The sequence below is a fragment of the Centruroides sculpturatus genome, unplaced genomic scaffold (assembly GCF_000671375.1).
Source record: "Centruroides sculpturatus isolate CEXI.00-Female unplaced genomic scaffold, Cexi_2.0 scaffold91, whole genome shotgun sequence".
Lineage (NCBI taxonomy): Eukaryota > Metazoa > Arthropoda > Arachnida > Scorpiones > Buthidae > Centruroides > Centruroides sculpturatus.
This window is the reverse complement of record NW_019384299.1, coordinates 513,231-540,872: the sequence shown is the minus strand read 5'-3', so window position 1 is coordinate 540,872 and position 27,642 is coordinate 513,231. Positions and strand designations below refer to the sequence as shown.

The 27,642-nt window shown below is 30.6% G+C and overlaps 2 protein-coding genes across 3 annotated transcripts in view; both read right to left on the bottom strand.

The window, feature by feature from the left end:
* Nucleotides 1-27,642, bottom strand: part of LOC111633128 (serine/threonine-protein phosphatase with EF-hands 2-like) — a 142,170-nt gene that overhangs the window by 30,287 nt on the left and 84,241 nt on the right. The window contains exons 3-13 of one of the 2 annotated variants that reach the window (XM_023377750.1): nt 16,529-16,656; nt 15,833-15,929; nt 15,467-15,633; nt 14,263-14,424; nt 14,017-14,183; nt 13,610-13,646; nt 12,850-12,999; nt 12,685-12,750; nt 12,430-12,615; nt 9,159-9,304; nt 8,987-9,093 (exon numbers count right to left, since the gene is read on the bottom strand). In XM_023377750.1, the coding sequence (XP_023233518.1) occupies nt 8,987-9,093; nt 9,159-9,304; nt 12,430-12,615; nt 12,685-12,750; nt 12,850-12,999; nt 13,610-13,646; nt 14,017-14,183; nt 14,263-14,424; nt 15,467-15,633; nt 15,833-15,929; nt 16,529-16,656 (1,413 nt within the window). Of the gene's footprint in view, nt 1-7,699; nt 9,094-9,158; nt 9,305-12,429; nt 12,616-12,684; nt 12,751-12,849; nt 13,000-13,609; nt 13,647-14,016; nt 14,184-14,262; nt 14,425-15,466; nt 15,634-15,832; nt 15,930-16,528; nt 16,657-27,642 lie in introns of those variants that run through there. The other variant, XM_023377688.1, reaches the window with a different exon arrangement.
* Nucleotides 4,813-6,111, bottom strand: LOC111633367 (serine/threonine-protein phosphatase with EF-hands 2-like). The gene is made up of 3 exons (XM_023377959.1): nt 5,959-6,111; nt 5,264-5,360; nt 4,813-5,064 (listed from the first exon to the last, which is right to left on the bottom strand). The coding sequence occupies exons 1-3, from the start codon at nt 6,082-6,084 to the stop codon at nt 4,874-4,876; spliced, it is 414 nt and encodes a 137-aa protein (XP_023233727.1). The 5' UTR covers nt 6,085-6,111; the 3' UTR covers nt 4,813-4,873.

Genomic DNA, 27,642 nt, shown 5'->3' with positions numbered 1-27,642 from the left:
TCAAATTTGATCCTCTGAGTGGGGGTCTATTTCGCGTAATAACTCAGGATGGGGTAAAGATTAAGAAATGAAATTTGGTACGTTGGCTTGTATACGGGGGGCATTGATGCTATTAAATTTTGGTGGTGAAAGGTCGAGAGGGTGGAGAGATAAAGGGATTATGTGGATCTGGACTAGGGTCGGACTTAATGACAATTTCACTCGTTATTGGAATTTATAATTTTTTTTATAAAACCCATTCCTACCCTCAAAATTAAGCTTTTTGCCGTTTTATAGTAATTTTTAATAGCCACACAATTTTATTTTTTGCTCAATAATGTAAAGTTTTTTTTTAAAATAAACAATCGTAACAGCCGGGAAAGTTACGCAACTCGTTGCTAAAATGTTTTTTAGCTTACCGACGGGATATTTAACAATGAATATTTCCGAATATCGATAAAATCTCGTGAAAAATACACGACGGTGGCCAACGCATTAATACATTCGTTTCCCAATACTTTAATATCCATCGATTATCTTCACTATCAGAATCGAATATTGACGATATCCGTTTAAGAAGCTCGCTTAAGCATCGAATTATTTTTGTTAAACTCGTCAACGATTAACCAATAAAAAACTTAATAAATACGTCGTGTTTTTATATCACGCTTAAGTATAATTATATAGATTTTTGCATTAGTGAAAATGGCGAGAAATGCTATATAAAGGTTTCTAAATCGATTTATCGAATGAAAACGATTTCGGTATCTAAATTATTTACTCTGGCCTTACGTTTACATAACTATTCTTACAGGAAACGGATATTAATATTTTTTATGGCTGATTGGCGTGATATAAGTCCTACTTACGATGAATCGTGTCCTATCCACGTTTACCTATTATTAATATATTTTAAACGGGTTTAATTCGTATCCGATGTTTTCTCTCTGTCTCTTCGCATCGCCTTGTGATTGTATCGATTTTAAAATAGTTTCTACATCACAATATTTAAGTATGAATAATAAATAATTGTTCTATTTTCTAATTCGTATTCTTATATTATTTGTGATTGCTTAGTACACTTATTACTGATTTTTTTTTATTTATCAATATATGACATAATTAAAAATTTAACACAACAATATAATATTTAACGTAAAGTTCAGGGCAATGAATGATTTATGAAGTTCGGTGAGTAGATTAATCCTCTGTCGAATTTGTTTACGATACATTATTGAATCGTATGGGGGGATGAAACTGTGATTCCGTTGTATAATGTGAAAAGAATCCATAATATAGGATGATTTCAAAAGTTTCCATGCATGTCAAAGGGTTCACTTTATTACTCGGTCACTTAAATCGTAGAATACGACGTGTGAGCACCATTTAACTGAATGAAGTTTATTCGCATGGTAAACGCATGTTAACAGTCTGATGTCACTTATCACAATATCTCATTTCGGATGATCCGTTTTGTATAAATACACTCGAATCACCCTGTATAATGGCAGTATCATCGCACTTATCAATGGAAATAAAATAACTGGTATGTTAGAAACATAGTGTTGATGTTCGAGTAAAACTCGCAAAACTAGGAAAAATTTCTGGAGTGATTTGACTGGGATATGTCGAGCCCCTTTACGAATCTACCCAAACATGTGATGATCACGAATAAAGGTTTCATTAGGGCCGAGTGTTGAAAATTTGAACAGTGATGAAATAAAACGTTTCCATTATGCTAATCTTTTGCAATTAGATTTGAGTTTTCTGCGGTTAAGAGCACTACTACGAGTTGTGTACGTCAAATATGCACCCCCATTGACTGATCCTGTCATTTATTCATAAAATTATATTAAAACTACGATACGATAAATTTTGTACAGAATATCCAATTGAATCGAAGTACTGACTTCGGAAAACTTTTGATCTCTCTTTTTCTCGTACTAAAAATAGAATGATATTTCGATACCGCTTCGTCGAGCGAAGGAACACAATGATTTTCCCACAATACGGTTGGTTTTCACGCAAGAAAAGTTCGAATTTTTCGCTCCGCCTACCATATTTCACCTTTGTTCTTATTTCATTTTTAAGAAAAACGTCTTCGACCAAAAATACAATCTCACTTCGGAGGATGGGCGATCGATTCTTAAAATCCGAAAAGTTATCTGGAGGGCTTCCTATTTTGTCCCGTTGTAAATGGAAAACACGAAAATCGACACGTCTTTCTTGTTTTGCACTAAAAAAAATACTTTCCAGTTGCAACGAGCTTAACGAGGAAAACATTTTGTATGTCTCCAGGCGGCTATTTTATTATTGGAACAGAGTTCGAGCTTGCAAAGAAGAAAACAAAAGCTAATTCCCCCACACACATCTCGTCTAACACGCTACGTAAGGTTAACAAGCAGAACATTACCTGAATTGTCGACGTCTAATTTTTGAAAGTGCGGTCCGATGATGGTCTGCGAGGCGCAAATGCGCTTTTTCAATTCTTTCAGAGCGCACTCTTCCAAATAACTCTGTCTAAAATATAACGTGCGATAATAAATAGCGGTTATTAATGGGACGATTTCGAATTTTACACCCACCTTTGAGTTATGGTGGTGGTCTTGGTGTTGCTGATGCTCAGGTACATAACCAAATGCGTTTCCAACGTCTCCCCCATCAGTTTTACGTATGCTCCACGATTGCTTCCTATGTCGTAGTAGTTCGATGCGGAGAAAATAGTCATCACCTAAATATGTTAAACAATATATAGATAAATATTTTTTTTTTATTACGATTACAGTATATGGAATATTGGAAAAGGAATTCCTTATTAAAATTTTCTCGATATTGTTAAGGAAAACCCTTTCTAGTAAAATTCATTAATCGAAAAATTCTGGAAAAGAATAAATAGTCTAATTTAAAATTCAGAAATTTTCGCACCGTTTTACATTTTAATTTAGTTGGTTGATATAAAATTTAATTATTTCTATGAAAGAAGTCGAATGATTTCCAACACAAAAGATTCGATTTTAAAAAATGCAAACAATTAACCGCTTCTGAGGCATTGCGAAACATTTCTATAACACTCGAAATCCACATTTTCCTCTCTCTTCCTTAAAATGAATACCTTCTTTCTTAGGGATGTGGAAATATTCAGATTAATTCTTAATTTTTTTCTTTAATATAAACCTTTCCTTCTATAATAATTCGTCAATTTTGTACACTATTAAGTTACGCGTTAAACTTAATGTTATTTCTAGAATAAATTTCGGGAACAAATTAGTCTTTTATAAGCTAATAAAATGTAAATAGAAATAGTTTAAAATTTATATATATTAACAGATTGGACCAAAAGAGATTTTTCAAGAAATTCGATAATTTATAAAAGTGTAATTTGTGTATTGAACGAGAACATTTCACTTTCACGTTTACAAGTAATAAAGTATTTTAAATAAGGTAGCAATTTATTTTTACAACGGTTAAATGCACCCCTCTCTGGGCCAAACTGTATGCATAATATATACAAGTGTTTAAATTTAATTATAATTGTGTAACGCGTAGTATAATTTAATTGATGTAAAATTTATGTATTTAACTACATGAAAACATAATATAAATTTCAGAACAATTTTCCTGAGTTTTCATAATGTCTTACTTTAAAATAATGGAATGGAACCGGATATGGAATGATTAGGGGCTGAAAATATTTGAATTGAAATAACATGACTTCCGGTTTCAGAAATCATGTTATTTCAATTCAAAAATTTTCTCCTGAAAGGAGTTAGTTAGAACTGTTAGATGACCGGCGTGAATCTAATTGCTAACAGGAAAAGTGATGCACAGGAGCAAGACATTACTAATTTGAGGTGGAAAGCACATATTTTAAATTAAATAAATTTAAAAAATATGATTACAAATTGCAGCCCTGCATTGTGACGATGCCACAATAAATAATTGCTCGTTGTTATTATTTAGCCTATTAATAGAAATGACAGAAATGGAAGAGAACATTTATTAATTTTTTTTATTTGTGTGTAATTAATATGCTTTTAAACATATCAAATATTTATTTTGAATTTTAATTTTTCTTGCTNAGCAGTTTTAGACAAAAAAAAAAGGAGAGGATTGTCAATGATAATAATAGAAAACAGTTATTTCGGATAAACATACGTAAAGCTTACGTCGTTGGTATATTTGAGTATTTGCCTAAGAACATTGTTGTTGAGTAATCAAGTACTGTACGTGCATTTGCCTATTTATATTTGTCTATGTATATATGTATATTATATATATATATTGTATGTATAGGTTTCAGACATATAGCCACAATAAGTTTAAATTTAAAGCGTACATAAATCAGAATGTATAAAATACTTTAGTAGCTAAATGACAATTTTTAAATCATTTTATCTCAAATTAGACGTTTAGAAAGAAAATATATCATATAGGATGGCGTTTTAAATTATTTCTTAATGGGAAATACAATGCATTTGTATTATAGAAGTCAAATCAGCGATTGTATTGTATTTTTCCTTTTTACTTGACATAATAGAAAAATGTGGTATGATTCCTTATCCGAAAGTTAAATCAAAATACATTAAATCAACCTTTTAATTTCAGCAATTATATATTTAGAACAAGCGTTTTCGACCTATTCAAGGATATTTTCAGGTAACATTCCAAAAAAAAAAACACCAATATGAATTTCGAAATGTATCAACGAAAAATAAATATATATAATTGCTGAAGTTAAAAAGTTTGTTTGGTGTATTTTAATAGAAAAATAGATAAATGACAATTTTAAATAAGAAAATATATACGTGTGTGTGTTTGTCGTTTGGTTTTAAGATATTTTAGAATAAACGTGAAGCTCTCTTTGGCTTAAAAGCTCAGATATTCTAGAAAAATATTATATATAAAAACGAGGACATACCTTGTGTTGTTTGAAAGCCTCGACTACATTAGTAACGTCGGTGGCCGAAAGTGGAGATTTTAAATGAGGTCCTGGATACGATTCTTCCAATCTAACCGATTCCGGTTTCGTGGCTTCGTACAATTCTAAATCTTCTTGTTCGGCCAAAATTAATTGTTTCGGTTGTCCTAAAACAGAAAAATAAATCAATTATTTGTTTGTCGAACTTTTTTCTTTCAGTTTTGGAGAGAACTGCCGCGAGTCATATTAGAAATGTCCGACACAGATTTTGTCCTAGGGCCATTTCTAAATGTCAGTTTCTTGCTTAAACAAAAAACAGAGAATGTTTTCTGAGTTTGTTTTTAAAATAAATGATTGATGTCTTACCTCTAAGCGACTGCTGAAGACTCGTAGTTATAATAGGGCTTAATGTGTGCTTGGCTGCAGAAAAGTGGGTTAAGAGATCGTTGAAAAATTGCTGAAGCTAGGAAAAATATATGTATATAAAATCCTGTGTTAAAACCGTCTAAAAATGATGATGGATATTATAAACTAAAAATAAATTAGATCTTTTTTCTACGGACTTGCATTTGAATTGAAATTTTTATTTCAGTTTGAATGCAAGTTTATATTAATGTACTGAAACATTTTAGTTTTATTTTTGCAAGAGAAGATTTTATTTCACTTCTTTGTTAAACTTTAACAAATATAAAAATTCTTTACGTTAAATAATGTCGAGAAGAAAACTGGAGATTGCCTTTATAAATCCAACTAAGAAGTTTAATCTAATGAAGAACACTTAAATTTGCGTTACCACCCATTAAAATTAAATTGTAATTTAAATGATTTCCTTTTTTTTAAACTCAAGTCTTTATATTTTAAATTTAATTAAGAAAAGTTTTTCTAAGAAAACAATTAAATATTTTGTAACAAAATTATCATTCATTTATGTTTAATTATATTTTTGATGTTATTAATGTGGTTAAAATTAATTTTACTTCATTCAATAGAAGCAAAAAGTTTGCAGCATTTTCTAATGCTGCAAACTTTTTGCAAACATATTGATGTAATGCGGAACTTACTTTGAGTTGGTCCTGTTCGTTAGCATATTCCAAAGACTGAAAAATGGTCCAAGAGCATCTTCTTCTTACTTCTAACCGTGCTAAGTATCTCCGATACCATCTCTGTATCAGAAGAGCAGCCTTCATTGCTGAAACAATAATTAAAAGGATATTATCATTTGCTAAATTCCTTTTTATCGAAGCGGTAGCTAAGATGATAAAAATCGAATTTTTCTCTTGTAGAGTCTACTCCTAATTAACGAGTGAGTTATGTTACAGTGTTTATGTATTTATTAATATTCGAGTAAATAAGAGAATAGCAGAATCGTATAAGATGGCGCAGACTTACCTTATGTTAACGGCGAAATCTTCGTGGTTTCCACGATTGAGATAAACAGAATCTGGCCAGACAATCAAACACATGAGAAGAAGTATGAGGATTTCTATAGAGTGTGAACCGCGATCGACAAAGTCTCCATTGAACACGTAAGGGTTGTGTCGAGCCGGAAGTCCGTTCTGGAGGAAAGAAAGAAAAGAGATTGTTTCTAAAGATAACGAATGACTCGACAACGATTCATCGTTTCTAAAGGGAAACCTTATAAAAAATGGTCAAGAGATCCTCCAGGCTGCCGTGCAGATCTCCACAGACTGTAATCTGATGAGAGAGAGCCGTGGATGCCAAATTGATGTTGGGTTTACATCGCAGGACCTTCCTGGCTTCGTGGAGAACGGTCAACACGTATCTGGGATGAAGTAGCTGAAAATAATCACCTTTTTTAATCTCTTCACTATACGCAAATATAGATGTTACTAAGCAAATATGTCTTAGTGACTGCGGAGACATAAATTAGAGTTTTATTTGATATCGCGTGATTAACCATAATTAAATGCAATCTAGTATAAAAAATTAAAATAAAAAATAAAATAGATAACGAATGAAAGTTATTGTGTGCCTAAGTTATAAAATTAAGGAAATTTTTAATATTTTAAGCAGTTTTAGACAAAAAAAAAAGCACACACTAACATCTATACAGGCAGAAAAACACCCGAATTTTTTGTATTTCTCGACGTTTCAAGGTCCCCGAGTCCAAAAATATGGGGAAAGGGTCATTTGACCGATCGCCATACTTTCCCTCTGTTATGTATAACAGCAGGGAAANATCCATCGATTATCTTCACTATCAGAATCGAATATTGACGATATCCGTTTAAGAAGCTCGCTTAAGCATCGAATTATTTTTGTTAAACTCGTCAACGATTAACCAATAAAAAACTTAATAAATACGTCGTGTTTTTATATCACGCTTAAGTATAATTATATAGATTTTTGCATTAGTGAAAATGGCGAGAAATGCTATATAAAGGTTTCTAAATCGATTTATCGAATGAAAACGATTTCGGTATCTAAATTATTTACTCTGGCCTTACGTTTACATAACTATTCTTACAGGAAACGGATATTAATATTTTTTATGGCTGATTGGCGTGATATAAGTCCTACTTACGATGAATCGTGTCCTATCCACGTTTACCTATTATTAATATATTTTAAACGGGTTTAATTCGTATCCGATGTTTTCTCTCTGTCTCTTCGCATCGCCTTGTGATTGTATCGATTTTAAAATAGTTTCTACATCACAATATTTAAGTATGAATAATAAATAATTGTTCTATTTTCTAATTCGTATTCTTATATTATTTGTGATTGCTTAGTACACTTATTACTGATTTTTTTTTATTTATCAATATATGACATAATTAAAAATTTAACACAACAATATAATATTTAACGTAAAGTTCAGGGCAATGAATGATTTATGAAGTTCGGTGAGTAGATTAATCCTCTGTCGAATTTGTTTACGATACATTATTGAATCGTATGGGGGGATGAAACTGTGATTCCGTTGTATAATGTGAAAAGAATCCATAATATAGGATGATTTCAAAAGTTTCCATGCATGTCAAAGGGTTCACTTTATTGCTCGGTCACTTAAATCGTAGAATACGACGTGTGAGCACCATTTAACTGAATGAAGTTTATTCGCATGGTAAACGCATGTTAACAGTCTGATGTCACTTATCACAATATCTCATTTCGGATGATCCGTTTTGTATAAATACACTCGAATCACCCTGTATAATGGCAGTATCATCGCACTTATCAATGGAAATAAAATAACTGGTATGTTAGAAACATAGTGTTGATGTTCGAGTAAAACTCGCAAAACTAGGAAAAATTTCTGGAGTGATTTGACTGGGATATGTCGAGCCCCTTTACGAATCTACCCAAACATGTGATGATCACGAATAAAGGTTTCATTAGGGCCGAGTGTTGAAAATTTGAACAGTGATGAAATAAAACGTTTCCATTATGCTAATCTTTTGCAATTAGATTTGAGTTTTCTGCGGTTAAGAGCACTACTACGAGTTGTGTACGTCAAATATGCACCCCCATTGACTGATCCTGTCATTTATTCATAAAATTATATTAAAACTACGATACGATAAATTTTGTACAGAATATCCAATTGAATCGAAGTACTGACTTCGGAAAACTTTTGATCTCTCTTTTTCTCGTACTAAAAATAGAATGATATTTCGATACCGCTTCGTCGAGCGAAGGAACACGATGATTTTCCCACAATACGGTTGGTTTTCACGCAAGAAAAGTTCGAATTTTTCGCTCCGCCTACCATATTTCACCTTTGTTCTTATTTCATTTTTAAGAAAAACGTCTTCGACCAAAAATACAATCTCACTTCGGAGGATGGGCGATCGATTCTTAAAATCCGAAAAGTTATCTGGAGGGCTTCCTATTTTGTCCCGTTGTAAATGGAAAACACGAAAATCGACACGTCTTTCTTGTTTTGCACTAAAAAAAATACTTTCCAGTTGCAACGAGCTTAACGAGGAAAACATTTTGTATGTCTCCAGGCGGCTATTTTATTATTGGAACAGAGTTCGAGCTTGCAAAGAAGAAAACAAAAGCTAATTCCCCCACACACATCTCGTCTAACACGCTACGTAAGGTTAACAAGCAGAACATTACCTGAATTGTCGACGTCTAATTTTTGAAAGTGCGGTCCGATGATGGTCTGCGAGGCGCAAATGCGCTTTTTCAATTCTTTCAGAGCGCACTCTTCCAAATAACTCTGTCTAAAATATAACGTGCGATAATAAATAGCGGTTATTAATGGGACGATTTCGAATTTTACACCCACCTTTGAGTTATGGTGGTGGTCTTGGTGTTGCTGATGCTCAGGTACATAACCAAATGCGTTTCCAACGTCTCCCCCATCAGTTTTACGTATGCTCCACGATTGCTTCCTATGTCGTAGTAGTTCGATGCGGAGAAAATAGTCATCACCTAAATATGTTAAACAATATATAGATAAATATTTTTTTTTTATTACGATTACAGTATATGGAATATTGGAAAAGGAATTCCTTATTAAAATTTTCTCGATATTGTTAAGGAAAACCCTTTCTAGTAAAATTCATTAATCGAAAAATTCTGGAAAAGAATAAATAGTCTAATTTAAAATTCAGAAATTTTCGCACCGTTTTACATTTTAATTTAGTTGGTTGATATAAAATTTAATTATTTCTATGAAAGAAGTCGAATGATTTCCAACACAAAAGATTCGATTTTAAAAAATGCAAACAATTAACCGCTTCTGAGGCATTGCGAAACATTTCTATAACACTCGAAATCCACATTTTCCTCTCTCTTCCTTAAAATGAATACCTTCTTTCTTAGGGATGTGGAAATATTCAGATTAATTCTTAATTTTTTTCTTTAATATAAACCTTTCCTTCTATAATAATTTGTCAATTTTGTATACTATTAAGTTACGCGTTAAACTTAATGTTATTTCTAGAATAAATTTCGGGAACAAATTAGTCTTTTATAAGCTAATAAAATGTAAATAGAAATAGTTTAAAATTTATATATATTAACAGATTGGACCAAAAGAGATTTTTCAAGAAATTCGATAATTTATAAAAGTGTAATTTGTGTATTGAACGAGAACATTTCACTTTCACGTTTACAAGTAATAAAGTATTTTAAATAAGGTAGCAATTTATTTTTACAACGGTTAAATGCACCCCTCTCTGGGCCAAACTGTATGCATAATATATACAAGTGTTTAAATTTAATTATAATTGTGTAACGCGTAGTATAATTTAATTGATGTAAAATTTATGTATTTAACTACATGAAAACATAATATAAATTTCAGAACAATTTTCCTGAGTTTTCATAATGTCTTACTTTAAAATAATGGAATGGAACCGGATATGGAATGATTAGGGGCTGAAAATATTTGAATTGAAATAACATGACTTCCGGTTTCAGAAATCATGTTATTTCAATTCAAAAATTTTCTCCTGAAAGGAGTTAGTTAGAACTGTTAGATGACCGGCGTGAATCTAATTGCTAACAGGAAAAGTGATGCACAGGAGCAAGACATTACTAATTTGAGGTGGAAAGCACATATTTTAAATTAAATAAATTTAAAAAATATGATTACAAATTGCAGCCCTGCATTGTGACGATGCCACAATAAATAATTGCTCGTTGTTATTATTTAGCCTATTAATAGAAATGACAGAAATGGAAGAGAACATTTATTAATTTTTTTTATTTGTGTGTAATTAATATGCTTTTAAACATATCAAATATTTATTTTGAATTTTAATTTTTCTTGCTATTAATTGATGGAATTATTTCTTTTTTGCAATTTGTAGTAATTTAACGAATCGTTGAAAACTAAAAGAAACTTTCAACTTCGTCAATTAATGTATATAAACACTAAAATCTATCAAATAACTTTTATATCTTTAAGATTTTATTCCAACTTTGTATTATTAATTATTGTAAAATAGTAAAAAGCTTAATTTCGAGGGTAGTGACGAATGTGTATAAAAAAAATTGTAAATGCTAATAACGAGTAAAATCTTAAGCCCGACTTCACTGCAGGTATGACACAACCCCTCTATCTCCCCACCCCTTTGACCCTTAACTATTAAAATTTAATAGTCTACGCAAGCTACCGGTCCAAATTTTGTTTCTTAATCATCACCCCATCCTGAAAGAGAAAATTAATTCTATTTAAACTAAATATTTGAAAAAATTTATTCAGATTACGCGTGGTCTTCGCATCATAAGTATTCACGAAATTGTCAAATATTAAGAAAAAATATAAAATTACATCAGTTGTGAAGATTTGTAAAAGTCAATTATTAAAATAAAAAATTAAACGATAAACATTGATTCGGAATTTCCAATTTAATAAAATGTAAATATTAAACGATATTAAGTAATTATTAGTTTGATCGATCGTATTCGTTACTAAACGAGATTAGCAAAAGCAAAAGATGAAAAGAGTTGTTTACATCCTCCGTCTGCTATTAGCTTTTATAAATTAGCCGAAGGAGGAAGATACATAATGCGAACAGAATAAAAAAAAAACACCGAGAAAATCGAACGAAAAAAAAAATGTTTTTTTTCCATTTTTTAAATATAAATGAATGATTTAAGATCGGCCATTCGACCACACCAGTAAACATTCCCATTGTACGAAAGCTAAATTGAATTTCTTTCGAGAATTTCGTAATTCAAAATGTAAACAAAATTAGTATTGTCAGAGAAATCCTTTAAGGGAAAAAAACCCCACCAACGGGTTGCTTTACTTTCCCGGCAACGTTTATTGTGTATGTGGCGCCATCTGTTATCATATTTTATTAAAAACTTTTTATATTTTTAACTATTATAAAATGGAAAAAGGCTTAATTTTCAGGGTAGAGATGGATTTTATAAAAAAAANTCCGACCATACTGATGATAAACACGACCCCCTTTATCTCATCACCCTCTCGATCTTTAACCACCAAAATTTAATAGCATCGATTTCCCTAACAAACAAACTTGCCTGCAAGATTTCAGATATTTTCGACAAAAGGCACAGGAGTTATTAAGCTTCAAACAGGATGAACAAAATCGTGGCCCCCCCAAACACACACTAACATCTATACAGGCAGAAAAACACCCGAATTTTTTGTATTTCTCGACGTTTCAAGGTCCCCGAGTCCAAAAATATGGGGAAAGGGTCATTTGACCGATCGCCATACTTTCCCTCTGTTATGTATAACAGCAGGGAAAGTAAAAACCGCTCAAAACAGATAAAATTCTAAGTTTTAACCATACTTTATAGGGAAAAAATGTCTTAGTTTCTAAACATGTTTATGGCATTCGACTATAAAATAATATTTATAAACATATCAGCAGACTGGAGAAAATCGATTAGTTGTCATAAAGTAAATATTTGTCAGAGAGGAGGGAGAGATAGAGAGAAAGAGAGAGAATATTTGGCAACATTTCAAACGTTCCGTCCGATAAAAATTAAGATAAACGAGCACTCGAGTTTGGAGTTATTGACTTTTATCTTCGAAATTAAAATAATAAAAATAATAATAAAAAAACGGTCACCTTATTGTTGTGAGCGTATTCGTAACCGTCGATTTTACATTCGTGCGACCTGATGATTCTCTCCAACTTGTGTTTATGCAGAAAAGCGTCCGTCGTATCGGGTCCGAAGAAGCATCCTCCTCCTCTCATGGTGTTGGGACGACACCCAGATTGATGTCGAGGATCACTCCATAATAAATCCACCAACTAGGGGGTAAATTTAACCGTTGGTCGAACGCACGAAAACGTGGAGATGAGTGTAAAAGTGTTTCTCACCTGTTTCCATTCCTTAGCACCCGACGGCGTGTCGTTGAGGGAAGAGGCGCGAAGTATAGTCACGTACTGTAAAGTATGAGTGGGACCACCTCGTCAGAATCGAGCGTATACCATCGACTCGGATAAGGTTTCGTCTGAGGGAGATATAAACATGTTACCTTTTACCTGATGCCTGTCCAGCGACGTTATTACTTTGAGATCAGTGTCGCTACTGATGCCTCCGTGCACCACGAATACTTTGTTGTCGATGACCGTGCACAGGGGTAACCAACTGTAAACGTCCTCCGTCACCTGGGCTATCTTAGCCGCGTGTTTCTGCAAATAATATTTAAATTAACGACAATTTTTGGTTAGTTTTTGAGTGTTCCGCTAAGAGAGGAAGAAACTCCAGCAGGATAATGCTGTGGTAATTTAGTTCTTTTCTGTTTGCTAAATCTCATTTGCAGTTATCGACGCGATAAATTCTATCATTTACTTCCACTTGGGGATAAAAATATTGTTCTTTCAGAAACTAGGTCGACGATGAAGCGGATGTTTCCAGAAACGAGAAAATTCGCATTAGAGCTGTGACGCCCCACTTCTTTATTTTCGTAGAAATCCCTTTTCTCCTTTCCCTCCCTGTGACGAACATTAAGTTTGTGCAAAACGTGTTTTCGTATAATTATAACTTTTACGACCGTTTTCGCCTGATAATTAATGAGAAATCTTTCTCTAAATACCAAACTCGTGACAATTCCTAACAAAGGATATTAACTGAGTTAATTATTATTAGTCAATAGAGTTTCGTTGGTGATAAATTTTAGTTTAAGAAGTAGTAGTTAAATTATTTCTACGCTGCTATCGTTTGTTTTTAAAGTCGAATGAACAGGATAAAATTGTAAGTTAAACTCGTAAAAAAATAAATTATTTAAAAAGAAAAACTCACCATATATTTGTACATGATCTCTTTCACGAAACCGTACCTGAAATTAATAAAGTTAACTATTTTAAAAACAGTTTTTTATATATATTTTTAAACAGTTAAAATGCAAAAAAATCTTTTTTAAAATAATTTTCAGACGTATTGATTCGAAGCAGACTTTTCTCTCTAAAACAAACATCTTAATATTAAATATTTTCAATGTTTTTAATTTAGATTTTTAATTAAAAATATATTTTTTTTAATCGAAATAAAAAGAAATTCTTTTGTAAAACCTCCTACAACGCATTCCTTTTTATCGAAGCAGTAGCTAAGATAATAAAAATCGAATTTTTCTCTTGTAGAGTCTACTCCTAATTAACAAGTGAGTTATGTTACAGTGTTTATGTATTTATAAGATGGCGCAGACTTACCTTATGTTAACGGCGAAATCTTCGTGGTTTCCACGATTGAGATAAACAGAATCTGGCCAGACAATCAAACACATGAGAAGAAGTATGAGGATTTCTATAGAGTGTGAACCGCGATCGACAAAGTCTCCATTGAACACGTAAGGGTTGTGTCGAGCCGGAAGTCCGTTCTGGAGGAAAGAAAGAAAAGAGATTGTTTCTAAAGATAACGAATGACTCGACAACGATTCATCGTTTCTAAAGGGAAACCTTATAAAAAATGGTCAAGAGATCCTCCAGGCTGCCGTGCAGATCTCCACAGACTGTAATCTGATGAGAGAGAGCCGTGGATGCCAAATTGATGTTGGGTTTACATCGCAGGACCTTCCTGGCTTCGTGGAGAACGGTCAACACGTATCTGGGATGAAGTAGCTGAAAATAATCACCTTTTTTAATCTCTTCACTATACGCAAATATAGATGTTACTAAGCAAATATGTCTTAGTGACTGCGGAGACATAAATTAGAGTTTTATTTGATATCGCGTGATTAACCATAATTAAATGCAATCTAGTATAAAAAATTAAAATAAAAAATAAAATAGATAACGAATGAAAGTTATTGTGTGCCTAAGTTATAAAATTAAGGAAATTTTTAATATTTTAAGCAGTTTTAGACAAAAAAAAAAGGAGAGGATTGTCAATGATAATAATAGAAAACAGTTATTTCGGATAAACATACGTAAAGCTTACGTCGTTGGTATATTTGAGTATTTGCCTAAGAACATTGTTGTTGAGTAATCAAGTACTGTACGTGCATTTGCCTATTTATATTTTTGTATGTATAGGTTTCAGACATATAGCCACAATAAGTTTAAATTTAAAGCGTACATAAATCAGAATGTATAAAATACTTTAGTAGCTAAATGACAATTTTTAAATCATTTTATCTCAAATTAGACGTTTAGAAAGAAAATATATCATATAGGATGGCGTTTTAAATTATTTCTTAATGGGAAATACAATGCATTTGTATTATAGAAGTCAAATCAGCGATTGTATTGTATTTTTCCTTTTTACTTGACATAATAGAAAAATGTGGTATGATTCCTTATCCGAAAGTTAAATCAAAATACATTAAATCAACCTTTTAATTTCAGCAATTATATATTTAGAACAAGCGTTTTCGACCTATTCAAGGATATTTTCAGGTAACATTCCAAAAAAAAAAAAAACACCAATATGAATTTCGAAATGTATCAACGAAAAATAAATATATATAATTGCTGAAGTTAAAAAGTTTGTTTGGTGTATTTTAATAGAAAAATAGATAAATGACAATTTTAAATAAGAAAATATATACGTGTGTGTGTTTGTCGTTTGGTTTTAAGATATTTTAGAATAAACGTGAAGCTCTCTTTGGCTTAAAAGCTCAGATATTCTAGAAAAATATTATATATAAAAACGAGGACATACCTTGTGTTGTTTGAAAGCCTCGACTACATTAGTAACGTCGGTGGCCGAAAGTGGAGATTTTAAATGAGGTCCTGGATACGATTCTTCCAATCTAACCGATTCCGGTTTCGTGGCTTCGTACAATTCTAAATCTTCTTGTTCGGCCAAAATTAATTGTTTCGGTTGTCCTAAAACAGAAAAATAAATCAATTATTTGTTTGTCGAACTTTTTTCTTTCAGTTTTGGAGAGAACTGCCGCGAGTCATATTAGAAATGTCCGACACAGATTTTGTCCTAGGGCCATTTCTAAATGTCAGTTTCTTGCTTAAACAAAAAACAGAGAATGTTTTCTGAGTTTGTTTTTAAAATAAATGATTGATGTCTTACCTCTAAGCGACTGCTGAAGACTCGTAGTTATAATAGGGCTTAATGTGTGCTTGGCTGCAGAAAAGTGGGTTAAGAGATCGTTGAAAAATTGCTGAAGCTAGGAAAAATATATGTATATAAAATCCTGTGTTAAAACCGTCTAAAAATGATGATGGATATTATAAACTAAAAATAAATTAGATCTTTTTTCTACGGACTTGCATTTGAATTGAAATTTTTATTTCAGTTTGAATGCAAGTTTATATTAATGTACTGAAACATTTTAGTTTTATTTTTGCAAGAGAAGATTTTATTTCACTTCTTTGTTAAACTTTAACAAATATAAAAATTCTTTACGTTAAATAATGTCGAGAAGAAAACTGGAGATTGCCTTTATAAATCCAACTAAGAAGTTTAATCTAATGAAGAACACTTAAATTTGCGTTACCACCCATTAAAATTAAATTGTAATTTAAATGATTTCCTTTTTTTTTAAACTCAAGTCTTTATATTTTAAATTTAATTAAGAAAAGTTTTTCTAAGAAAACAATTAAATATTTTGTAACAAAATTATCATTCATTTATGTTTAATTATATTTTTGATGTTATTAATGTGGTTAAAATTAATTTTACTTCATTCAATAGAAGCAAAAAGTTTGCAGCATTTTCTAATGCTGCAAACTTTTTGCAAACATATTGATGTAATGCGGAACTTACTTTGAGTTGGTCCTGTTCGTTAGCATATTCCAAAGACTGAAAAATGGTCCAAGAGCATCTTCTTCTTACTTCTAACCGTGCTAAGTATCTCCGATACCATCTCTGTATCAGAAGAGCAGCCTTCATTGCTGAAACAATAATTAAAAGGATATTATCATTTGCTAATTGTTTAATTCGAGACAAACAGATTTTATTTAATTAATAATATGTTATAAATTGATATTATTTTCTTCCTCAACTCCATTAAAATTGAGAAGAAAGTACTTCCTTTCTTTTCTGTCTGACAATACAACAAAACAGTTCCTTTAATTCTGTTTCTAGTTCTCGATAAACATCTTTTAACCAAGTAACTAGTTAAACAAAAGAAACTGTCTGAGATGCACTTCAATTCTTTCTCTACTAATTACAGACAGTGTGACATCAGAGTCATCCGAAATGTCAGCCAAACAAGAGCGATCATCATCTTACCTTTATGTTCTTTTAAGTACACTCAATTCTATCGTTAGATAGATTAATTTGTTAAATTCGATTAAGGATATGAATTGTTTCGATTTAATATTCAAATTTATTCATGTAATTATGATTAGACAAGCTCTGGTAGTTCTAGAGATAAGCTATTTAGCAGACATAGAGAATTAGACACGCAATATATTAACGTAAGTTCTTATTTATGCGGTAGGTATAAGGCTGATAGATATATAATAATTTGCAATACAGTGATTATATATAATATAATTTATTATTAAGGCATATAGGTCTAATGCTTGTAAGCGTGCATAGTTATTTTGCAATATCATAACACTACATTATACCAAAAAAATAAAACTGATTGTAGTACAATGAACTATAATAAATAATGAGAACAGAAAGAATAATAAATTAATTATATAGAATAAGTTTATCTATATAATGCAAAATTAATCGTAAATATACGATAATATAGTGATTTGAAGGAGGTATATGAATGAGGTGACATAAGCCTAAAATAACTAATTTCTTTAATACACAACTTTATATATTTATATTAAAATTCTACAAAACTTCCAGAAAATTGTCTTAAAATGTAACTGGAAACTATTTTGAAACGCCTCAAAAACAATCAAATAAATACTTTAACACAAGCTATATAGAAAAATAAACTGTCCCAGATACCAGATACTTTGTAATTATCTCGTATCCAGGAAGACTGCTCCACGATTATCTTACAGAATCCGCTCAGATACCGATCCAAGTTGGACAGAGGTAGAGGGCATTTAAATGACGTCGACAGCAAAGTTTCAGTTTACGAAATACGCCTTTAAAGAGACTTATTCGGCAGGAGGATGATATGCCACCTGCTCTGCGGATCCCAGGGATTTTTCGGATAGTTTGGTCCCGTTCCTCATCACCTATTGTGAGCCTGCCGAATCCACGATGGATGAATATGATGCAAAAGGTCCCATTAATTTATTAATTTAGTTTCATTAATTACTCTACTTATTTCTTGATCAGAGTTTATCATCTCATCTTTGTATTCGATGCGAGTTTGTACTGTAATAAAATGAAACGAGATGAAAGAAATTAAATAAAGAAATTCAAAGAGAGAAAAAAAAACACGAATATAACTAGATTTATAAAATATAAAATGCAATTTATTTTCTTGGATACAAACTCACAATTAATTAATTTCTCGACTAACGCTGCATGGAACGAATTGAATTGCAAATGTCAATCGAGATGTGTGTGTTTTTACTAGTGCTGGCGAAAAACCACGTGGATAAAATATATAATTATACTGTTAACACTGGAAAAACAATTATTATTTATACTGTGACATTAGTGCTGGCAACAAAACCGGTTTTAGCAAAAATTGGATTCGAACAGGTCAGGAAATCTGCGGTATCATTGTGTTTTTTAGACTTACTTTTCACACACCCTATGCACAGATAATTTCAGTATAACGTTACAGTTCGTACACTGCAACAATTTACCATCCTTGGCTTTTTTTAAAAATAACGCCAAGCATCACCCGTGTTTTACATTTTAAAATTAAAATTAACGTGAAAATTAGCATCAATTGATTTTAAAACGATAGTTTTCAAATGCTATTTATTAAATACTTATGACTCTAAAGGTTAATAACATCGATGAAACACGGATTTCTTTTTTAATGTGAATACAGTACGTCATACTGATATTTTCGTTTAATATTTACTGTAGTGTTTTATCATTATTAATATCAAAATACTGTACTATTATTAATATTAATAAAATGCAATAACAAATCGGTTTTTGAAATTAATTTGACACGCGATATTTAAAAACCGATAAAAACGGTTTTTATCGATTAACCGGGTTTTCAAAAGACCCGGTTAATCGATTTCCGGTTTTTGCCAGCATTAATTGTAAAACTTTTAATTAAATCACTTCAGTTTTGCGACTTTCTTAAGCATTTGTTAATATAATTCCTGCCGTCTAGTTAGTGAAGGTTCCTAAAGTATAAACAATAGATATAATATCACTTTTTCCATTATAAATATTAAGAAAAGTGGTGACTTTATAAAAGTTTCAAAATAAGATGAAATTTAACATTTGCATTGATATGTTACGCTGAAAAACACGCTGTAATTTCAAAGAACTTAACGATATCGCGACAATATAAAAGTTATTGCATTCAATATTAAACAAGTATTACAACGTATAAAATACGCAGAAGGGTAGAAAGAAAATCGCAAGAAATAAGAGTAGAATTTCAGAAATTAAACATTCGAGTAACAGTGCCATCGGATAGAACATTTAAGATTCTATCTCGTTACGTTACTATGTTTCGGTGTGCGAATTGGTTTTTCTTCTTATTTCGGACCTAATACTTAATTCATGAAATCGAGTCGAATTTCTTATTTCTCGTTTTCTTCAATACATTTATGAGTCTGACAATATGTACTTTATTTCGCTTACGATTTAAACTAGAAATCGGTCATATATTATGAACAAAAACTTTATATTAGTATCAACTTTTTAAAGTGTGCGAGTGTGAAGTATATAAAAACAAACCTTTATAATTATGGAATTTTATTCCTTAACTGTGAAAGTAAATAAATAGAAATGTATTTGGTCTCATTTCTCCCCAGTTTTCGTATATGCAGTATATTTATCGGTATTTCGATAAAACTTCGTGGGGAAAAATTCCAGCAAGGAGTTGCATAACTTTCCCGGCAAAACAAGTTAAAGTTGTGTGTGGTGCTATCTGTTAAGAGATTTTATTTTACAAACTATTTATTATTATTATTATTTACTATTTTCAAATAGTAGCAAAAAAAATGCTTAATTTTGAGAGTAGAGATGAGCTTTATAAAAATAAATAAATAAAACGAAAATTGTAAATGCAAATAACAAGTAAAATCTTCCCGATTGCACTGGAGATACGACACGTGACACCTCTCTATTTCTCCACCCCCTCGACTTTTAACCACCGAAATATAATGGCATCAACCCCTAATACACAAACCTCCTTGCAAAATTTCAGAAATTTTAGACAGAAGGCATATGAGTTATGAAGCTTCAAAGGAGTGAAGAAAATCGTTCCATACCACACACGCTAACACCCATACAGAATATATATTGCTTTTCTCGACGTTTCAAGGACCCAAGTCCAAAAAATGTAAAAAGAATTGGGGGTCATGTTTTGGCCCATCGTCATATTTACCATCTATTATATATATAACAGCCGGAAAGGTAAAAATGAAGAAATAAAAAGGTGAAAAAGATTGGAATAAATGCATTTTAAAGAAAGATAAACATTATCTGTTTATGTTTAAGCGTTTATCTTCAAATTTAATATTCAAAATATAAGTGTCGAAGTGTACACAAGAATGTCAGCTCGTGTAATATTTGAAACTTTAATATGTGAGTTCATATATAATTTAATACTTTATCACTCCTTTAAGTGATTGGATCGTTGGGTTTTCTAATATTCTCTTTAATAAAACTAAAAATAATAATATCAGTGAGGTATTTTTTTAAGTAATTCGATTGAAAAATGAGTAAATGTATACATGAAAATGAAAGAAGAGCAGATCCCAAAATGCATCCTCTTCCTTCAATACAAATACCCATAAAATATTTATAGTTTAAGAAATAAGCTTTTTTAACAACTTTTCACACGAAGTCATTCGATTAAATTATTCTATTTTTTATACCAAACAGTCTGAAATATCCCTTAGATCTTATATATATATATAGCCTACAGTATATATTTTAAATCGTGCCCAAAAAAATCGTTTTCTAAAGGATATATATATTACAATAAAGAATAATAAAAATTATACATGTCTTTTAAAAAACAGGATAGAATGGAATTTTTTACATTAAAAAATTATACTGAGTAAACAAATAACTATTTATAATATTTTATTATTTTATTAGAAAAATTAAATATTTGTTAGGCGAGTAAATTAAGAAAATAGTATATATAAATAGGAATTTTATAAAATCAACAATAATTGTAAACACTTTAATATTAATTAAAGAAAATCGTTTACGTAAATATTTAAACTACACAATATAAACTAATAAAAACGTAACTCATTACATAATTTTCGTGTATTTCGAGCGATCTCATTTGTATGAAACAATTCGTGCGTGTAACTTTGAGGGCATTAACATGAGGACAAGTTAAAATTAACTCGTTTCACTCTTAAACATTCTAAAATGGATAAAATCGGTAAAAAAATGGCAGCATGTTTTTCACATATTTGATTTTATTTACTTACAAGTAAAACTTGTCTAAAAGGGAACCTTATAAATACACTATAAACAGAAAAATTACAGGCTGTAAAGCGAGAAGATCACTTTATAATAGTTTAATCTCGATCCATTTCTGAATAATGGACTTATTTTTGAGTCAGGAAAGATACGGATTTAATGAATTACTCAAGAATAAAGGTTACTATTTACCGTTTGTTCGTATTTCTTTGTGTACAATTAATAAAATAAATAAGCAAATATATAATGCGAAAGTTATAAAGTTTCGTAACGCGGGCTTAAACAAACGTTTACTTATGTGTCGTGTAGTAAAGAATATAGATTATATCTCTTCTCACCTGGTTATACTTCATTAGTTATCCTCGAACGATCTTTTATCTCTTGGCATCCATTATAAATTACATTCATTTATTGATTGTTAGATTAAATATGACAATATGAATGAAATGTGATCGATGACGTTTAAAAAAACTCGACATTTTTTCCCTCCGTCTTTCGATATAGGCGTAAAAATATTGGCCTATTTTAGTTTTTCCGTTTTACTCTTATCGATTCTGCCGTGTCGAGAAGGTAATTATTGTTTGTAATAAGGACGGAAATTAGTGAATTATATATTGCAGCGCCTTATTAATTTAAAACAAAATAAAGAAAAAAATCTAATCGGAAAACCTAATTAATGTCGTTTAAATGGCGGAAATGCGAGTCGAGAGAGTAACAATTTGTTCGAATATCTGATTTACTAAATATGTATTTTTGCTAAATATTGTTATATGTAAGTTTTTCGAAGATTTTTCAGGTTTGTTCTCCCTTCTTTTTTGAGCTGTATAGCTATAAACATTTATATATAGGCTATGGATTTTCTCACGGGTAGATGAATACAGTATTGCATCAAAGCGCGAGGGTATAAGGTTACGTATCTCAATCACTTTTACGGTTATTTTACGGAATTTTTTACTCCATTCCTGGAAGGGGAAAGTATCCCCCCGCGGACACCATGCTGTAGACATAGCCATGCATATTTTTGGTTCACCGTATGCGCTTATACAGATCTATGATACTCACTTTAAATAAGTATACAGTACGTGTGCCCCATTTGTCTGTCAGTGTTTATAGCAAACATTTTAAACGTGTAACTAATACATATTCTACTCTGAATGAAATTTTCCTAAAAGTTACTCCATTATTATTTCAAATTCAATAAGAATGCGATTGTAAATCTCCAACTTTTATGTAAATCTAGTTATGGAATAATAAAGAAAAACTTATTTTAAAATACAATTCGCAATCCTTTTACAAATATAAATTTTATAAAGATTTATTTAAGTAAAATATATATATATATAAACGTTGCTGGAAGTAAAATGCGGATTGAAACATTTATAACGTTACAAAGAAATGTGCAGTTTCCGTATTCCAGAACTAAATTGTATCTATACATTTGCCGTTAAGATTAAACATTTAACAGCTTATCATTTTTAATAGAAAATAGTGGAGTTGAATTATATATTTGCTTTTTTATCTTATAGATGTAGTCGTATTATATTAACAGTCGACGTTAAGAAAATAAAGCAAATTTTACGTGAAGAGCATCATAGAAAATCACTATATGCATTATTAAAGTATGCAAATCAGCAGAATCTTCACGAAAAAAAAAATTATTACACGAAAATTTTAATATCCGTCGACTTAAATTATTTATAAATTTTAATAATTTAATTTAAAATAATAATATAGATACGGAGGAGAAAAAAATCTACATTTTCTTTCTGTTGAGACGAGATTATCATCATCCCTTTCCTTCAATCGATTCTCTTGTATTAATTATTAGGAAGGAAATGGCCTGTTGGCAGCAATGTGCCGTCTAGGAAGACCACACCCGAAACCAGAAAACTAAAGTCTGTAATTTGTATTTTAACTACTTCAGAAATGGCGAATCGTTCTTTATGTTATCCAACTTCTGTCGTTCTTTATATATGGAAAGTTATCCTCTGCATCTTATATAGAAGCGTGAAAATAGAAGCAAATGGTAGGACGTCACACACGAAAATCTTTGTCGTGTATCATTAGGCAAATGTACAGAAGATAAATTATTGTGAATACTCGTGGCTCAATTAAACTCGCAGAGAATTTATTTTCCCAGTCTAACGGGAGACTTTACTCGAAATTAAAGTTCAGAAATATCTAATCTTGGAATTATCAAAATTTGCACATTTCCAATTATGTTGATTGAAAGTGGAAGACCTCCGACGACGAAGATTCTCTGCAGGATTACTATTATTTTTTTCTTTTAAGTTTAATAATAAATCACGTATAAACCGAGTTTTAAAATACGTGTAAAAATTCGTTTCGATATTTTGATTCTTCTCGAGTCACGAATCGTCAATATTAACATTTCATAAAAATTCTAGAAGTCGCAGTAAATTTAATCGCATTTTTTTTCCTCCCGAGATTTTAGAAAAATAAATTTATAGAGAGAATCGGCAACATTATTCATAAAGATTTAACAGATTCAAAATACAGAATCACTTGGAAACGAGTGTCAGAAACATTCCTGGTGGAAGGAAACTAACGAAAATGCACAAAATATGAATAACAATTTATTCTCATAATTTTTTTTACACGAATGACCTATAAAATGTAATTTATATTCTAACAGGAAGTAGGCTCTGTAACTGTTTAGAAGCGGAAGTTATAAAACTGTTAGGAAATATGAAGGATGGGTTTTACGACTGCTGGAATAAGCGTGGATCTAGAACGTCTAGACCACATCTGGAAAAGATAATAGCCTATCTAATAGGAAGAAAAATAATATTTTCTAATATATAAACCAAGAAATAATTTGTGGAACTTTTTACTCCATCCTAAAGGGGAAGTGTACGCGTGAAATATGTGTAAATTACTTTAAAAAAAGGATGATCATTCGGAAGAACGGTGATTTATAACAGTATAGAATCATCATCATCAATATATTCTATTTACGGGATTAAGCTATACTCAATTTATCTTAAGGCTAAGCAAGAATTTAAAATATTGATAACTTGAAGATCGTCTAACATCGTTTTCCATCTTCTTCGTTGTAGCATGTGTTAAATTTCAATGAATTATTCAATGTAATACGAAAGTCGATTCGAAGCGAGCGAGTAAAGAGTAACTGGTAGGAATAAAGACTCGAGAATTGACAGATTTAATTTGGAATAGTTTGTGTAAAATTCTTACGTAAGTTCGATTAAATCGTTAACTGTTTCTCATTATATTACTCTAATAGAAAAACAAATACTCGAGAATTAAGCAAGGTAAAATAAATATTTAAATATCAATCAAATGAAACCTTTGATTTCTTTCTAATTTATAGAATTTCAAGTTCTATTTACAGTCTAAAATAGTTTATGTAGTGAACGAAATGTAGTCTAATCTATTGTGTTGTTTTGTGTATACGTACTGTGTACGTATTTATTTTATATGTATTGTTGTAAGCAGTCTAAGTGTAGAAGCTTAAAGCTTGTTGAGGCCTTAAGCTGTAATTCTGTAGTGCGAGGCCTTAAAATAAGCTACAGTTTAGGATATATTTTACCGTAAGGATTATGTAAATAAATAAAAAAAATTACTTGGAAATCATCACGAAATTCTCAAGAGAATATCATCTATTATGTACTACAAAAGTTTGACAATCAAATTAAAAAATACAAACGAATATATTTTTAAATATCCCTTAATATATAATTTATTTAGGAATTGACTGAAGGAAAGATCAAATTTTGACACACCTTTGTCATATGAATAATATATAATTCTAGTCACGGAACGATTATTATTCGATCTAAACTTTGCATATCAAAGAGAACGTCTTCGTTACGGTTTAATTATTGAGTTGCAATTTTCAAATTGAATACCTATAGATTCCCACTGTCGTCGGTCTGTTTGTCTGTCCTTTCTTATTCTCGAGAATTGAGTTAGATGAAAATTGAGACTACATATAGAAAGCTTAGGATTAACCATATACGAAATTCCGGTATGGACCAGTAAAATTAATTGTTCGTTGTTATTAAATCCTTTTACATAGACGAATTTGATAAACAATTATGTTTAATGTAAACATTTTAGATTTTGGCTTAATTAATTAGTCATAATATATAAATATAATCGCAAAATGATAGTAAATTAATTAAATATGACGATAAAAAAAAGAAACTAAACAATTTACTGATTTATATAGTAAATTATAGCATATATTAAAACTCCTCAGATAATTATATTTTTAATAAATTAAATTTGAGTAATCTCACGTCGTTAATTTTCAAGAAATTATAAAAACGAACCCCGAAAAAATACTGATAAAAAATTAATTTGCATACGAAACACGATAACGATACTTAAATTTGAAAAAAAAATTACACAAAACATACGAAAAAAGTTAAATTTCGTAATATCTACCGAACAGTATCTTATTTAATGAGAAAAAATTCAAATTTATATCGAAACTTTTAACGCTTTTATTTGAAATTATAAAATTCCATCACTAAAAAACGGTCTAAATTATTTTTCTTGCTGTTGTATAGACTATAAGAAAAAGAAAGTATGGCGATTAATGAAAAAAAAAAATGGAGGTGTACGACTTTATTCACCCTCTTTGAAGCTTAATAACTCCTGTGTCCTTGTCTAAAATTTCCAAAATTTTGCAAGGATGTTTGTGTATTAGGGACATTGATGCTATTAAATTTTGGGGGTGGTGGAGAAAGGAGTCGAGTTGTATCTCGAGTGGGATCGGAATTAACGAAGACTTTATCCGTTATTAGCGTTTAAGCTTTTGTCATTTTATAATAATTATTAATATTAAAATTTCCTAACAGATGGTGCCACACACAATTTTAACTATTTTGCCGGGAATGTTAAGCAACACTTTTTTTTTTTTTAAATTAGGGATAAATAGTTTTTCGTGCGGACTTAAACAAGAGACTGATACAAAATTCACGATAACTTAATAATTTTTCGAGATAATTTCGAAATTTCGGATAAAAAATTTTTATTGCACTCGAGAATAATGCAATTTACAAATCTTTGTCAAGTCACGGAGAAATTAAATTATAAAATAAAATTTTATGACTGGCTGACAGTTCGTAGAAGGGTCTAGAGAAGAGATTCTTCTGGATTTATTTTATAAAAATATAGCGAATTTCTGGTGTCTTATCAATATTTAAGTACTCTAACAATCGAGTAAGGATCGTTTTTAAGCTATGCAAGTAGAGTATATCTGAATAAAACATCTCGAGCGTAAGAAAAACGTGCCAATTTAAGAGTAAAACTCCACGCAGAAGACACTTATCCGAATTTAATCCATCTGTCTCAGCAATAATTTACTTTATTAATTACTTGACGCTAGCAATTTTCAGATATTTTCATTTTTTTAAAATCGTGACTTTATTAGATAGTTTCTAATTAAAGGACGTCCTTTTTATTTTTTAACGAGTGCTTTCGCCAAGCAATTAATAAAATTATTTATTGCCAAGTACACCAATTACATTCGGATATAATTTTCGGGTCGAACTCGTGTTATTTTTTCTATAAATAGTTAATTTTTTCGTAAAATATTCGATAGAAATTAAAAGAAAACAAGTGATTTTTATATTGTTTATACTGTATTTATTCTGGAACGTATTTCTTACGAGTGACGAAACGAGATGCAAGCTTTCGTCACAATTTATTAAATAAAATATTCAGACTAATATAATTCGCCTTCGAATAGCGAATAACATTCATTGATACATTCGAAATAGTCCTAGAAAGAATACATTAAATGAGAAAATCTTTAAAGTGTTTCTCATGCCCATCACAGATTCCTCATTACCAATCGATACTATCGTCAACCAGGCCCATAATTATGACAGAACCTGACATCCAAGTCACACATTTGAAAATTACTGAACCGAATTCGAACCCGAATCCTTCAGAGCGTGGGATAAGCTGTGGTATTTACAACGTTCAAAATAAAAGGTGGCAGAAATTATAATATCCTTCGATGAATGAACGAAACGTCACTACTTTAACTCTCGATACGGAAAAATACTACTTTATCATGTTTATTAATTTGAAGTTAAACTACTGTTACTAAAACAAAATATCTATTTTCTATCACAAATGCTAGATATATAAATAATTAGTAAAGATAATAATTTATCTTGTATCGTCTCCACGATGAAATATTTAAATAACATTGTGAATAATCTAGCTATTCAGAGACACGTTTCCTTTATAAAAGCAGAATATCCTAGTAGGTAGGATCATCTGTTTTTGAAGGACGAATTGCAGCTGTAGACGGAACGAATAAGGATGGTTTCCTCCTTATTTATATTGATGAACGTCGAACAAAACGGCGG

Coding starts and splice junctions, on each gene's coding strand:
- LOC111633367 (XM_023377959.1), bottom strand. CDS start 6,084: ATGAAGGCTGCTCTTCTGATACAGAGATGGTATCGGAGATACTTAGCA. Junction 5,361..5,958: donor ACGAACAGGACCAACTCAAA/GTAAGTTCCGCA, acceptor TATTTTTCCTAG/CTTCAGCAATTTTTCAACGA. Junction 5,065..5,263: donor TCTTCAGCAGTCGCTTAGAG/GTAAGACATCAA, acceptor TTTCTGTTTTAG/GACAACCGAAACAATTAATT.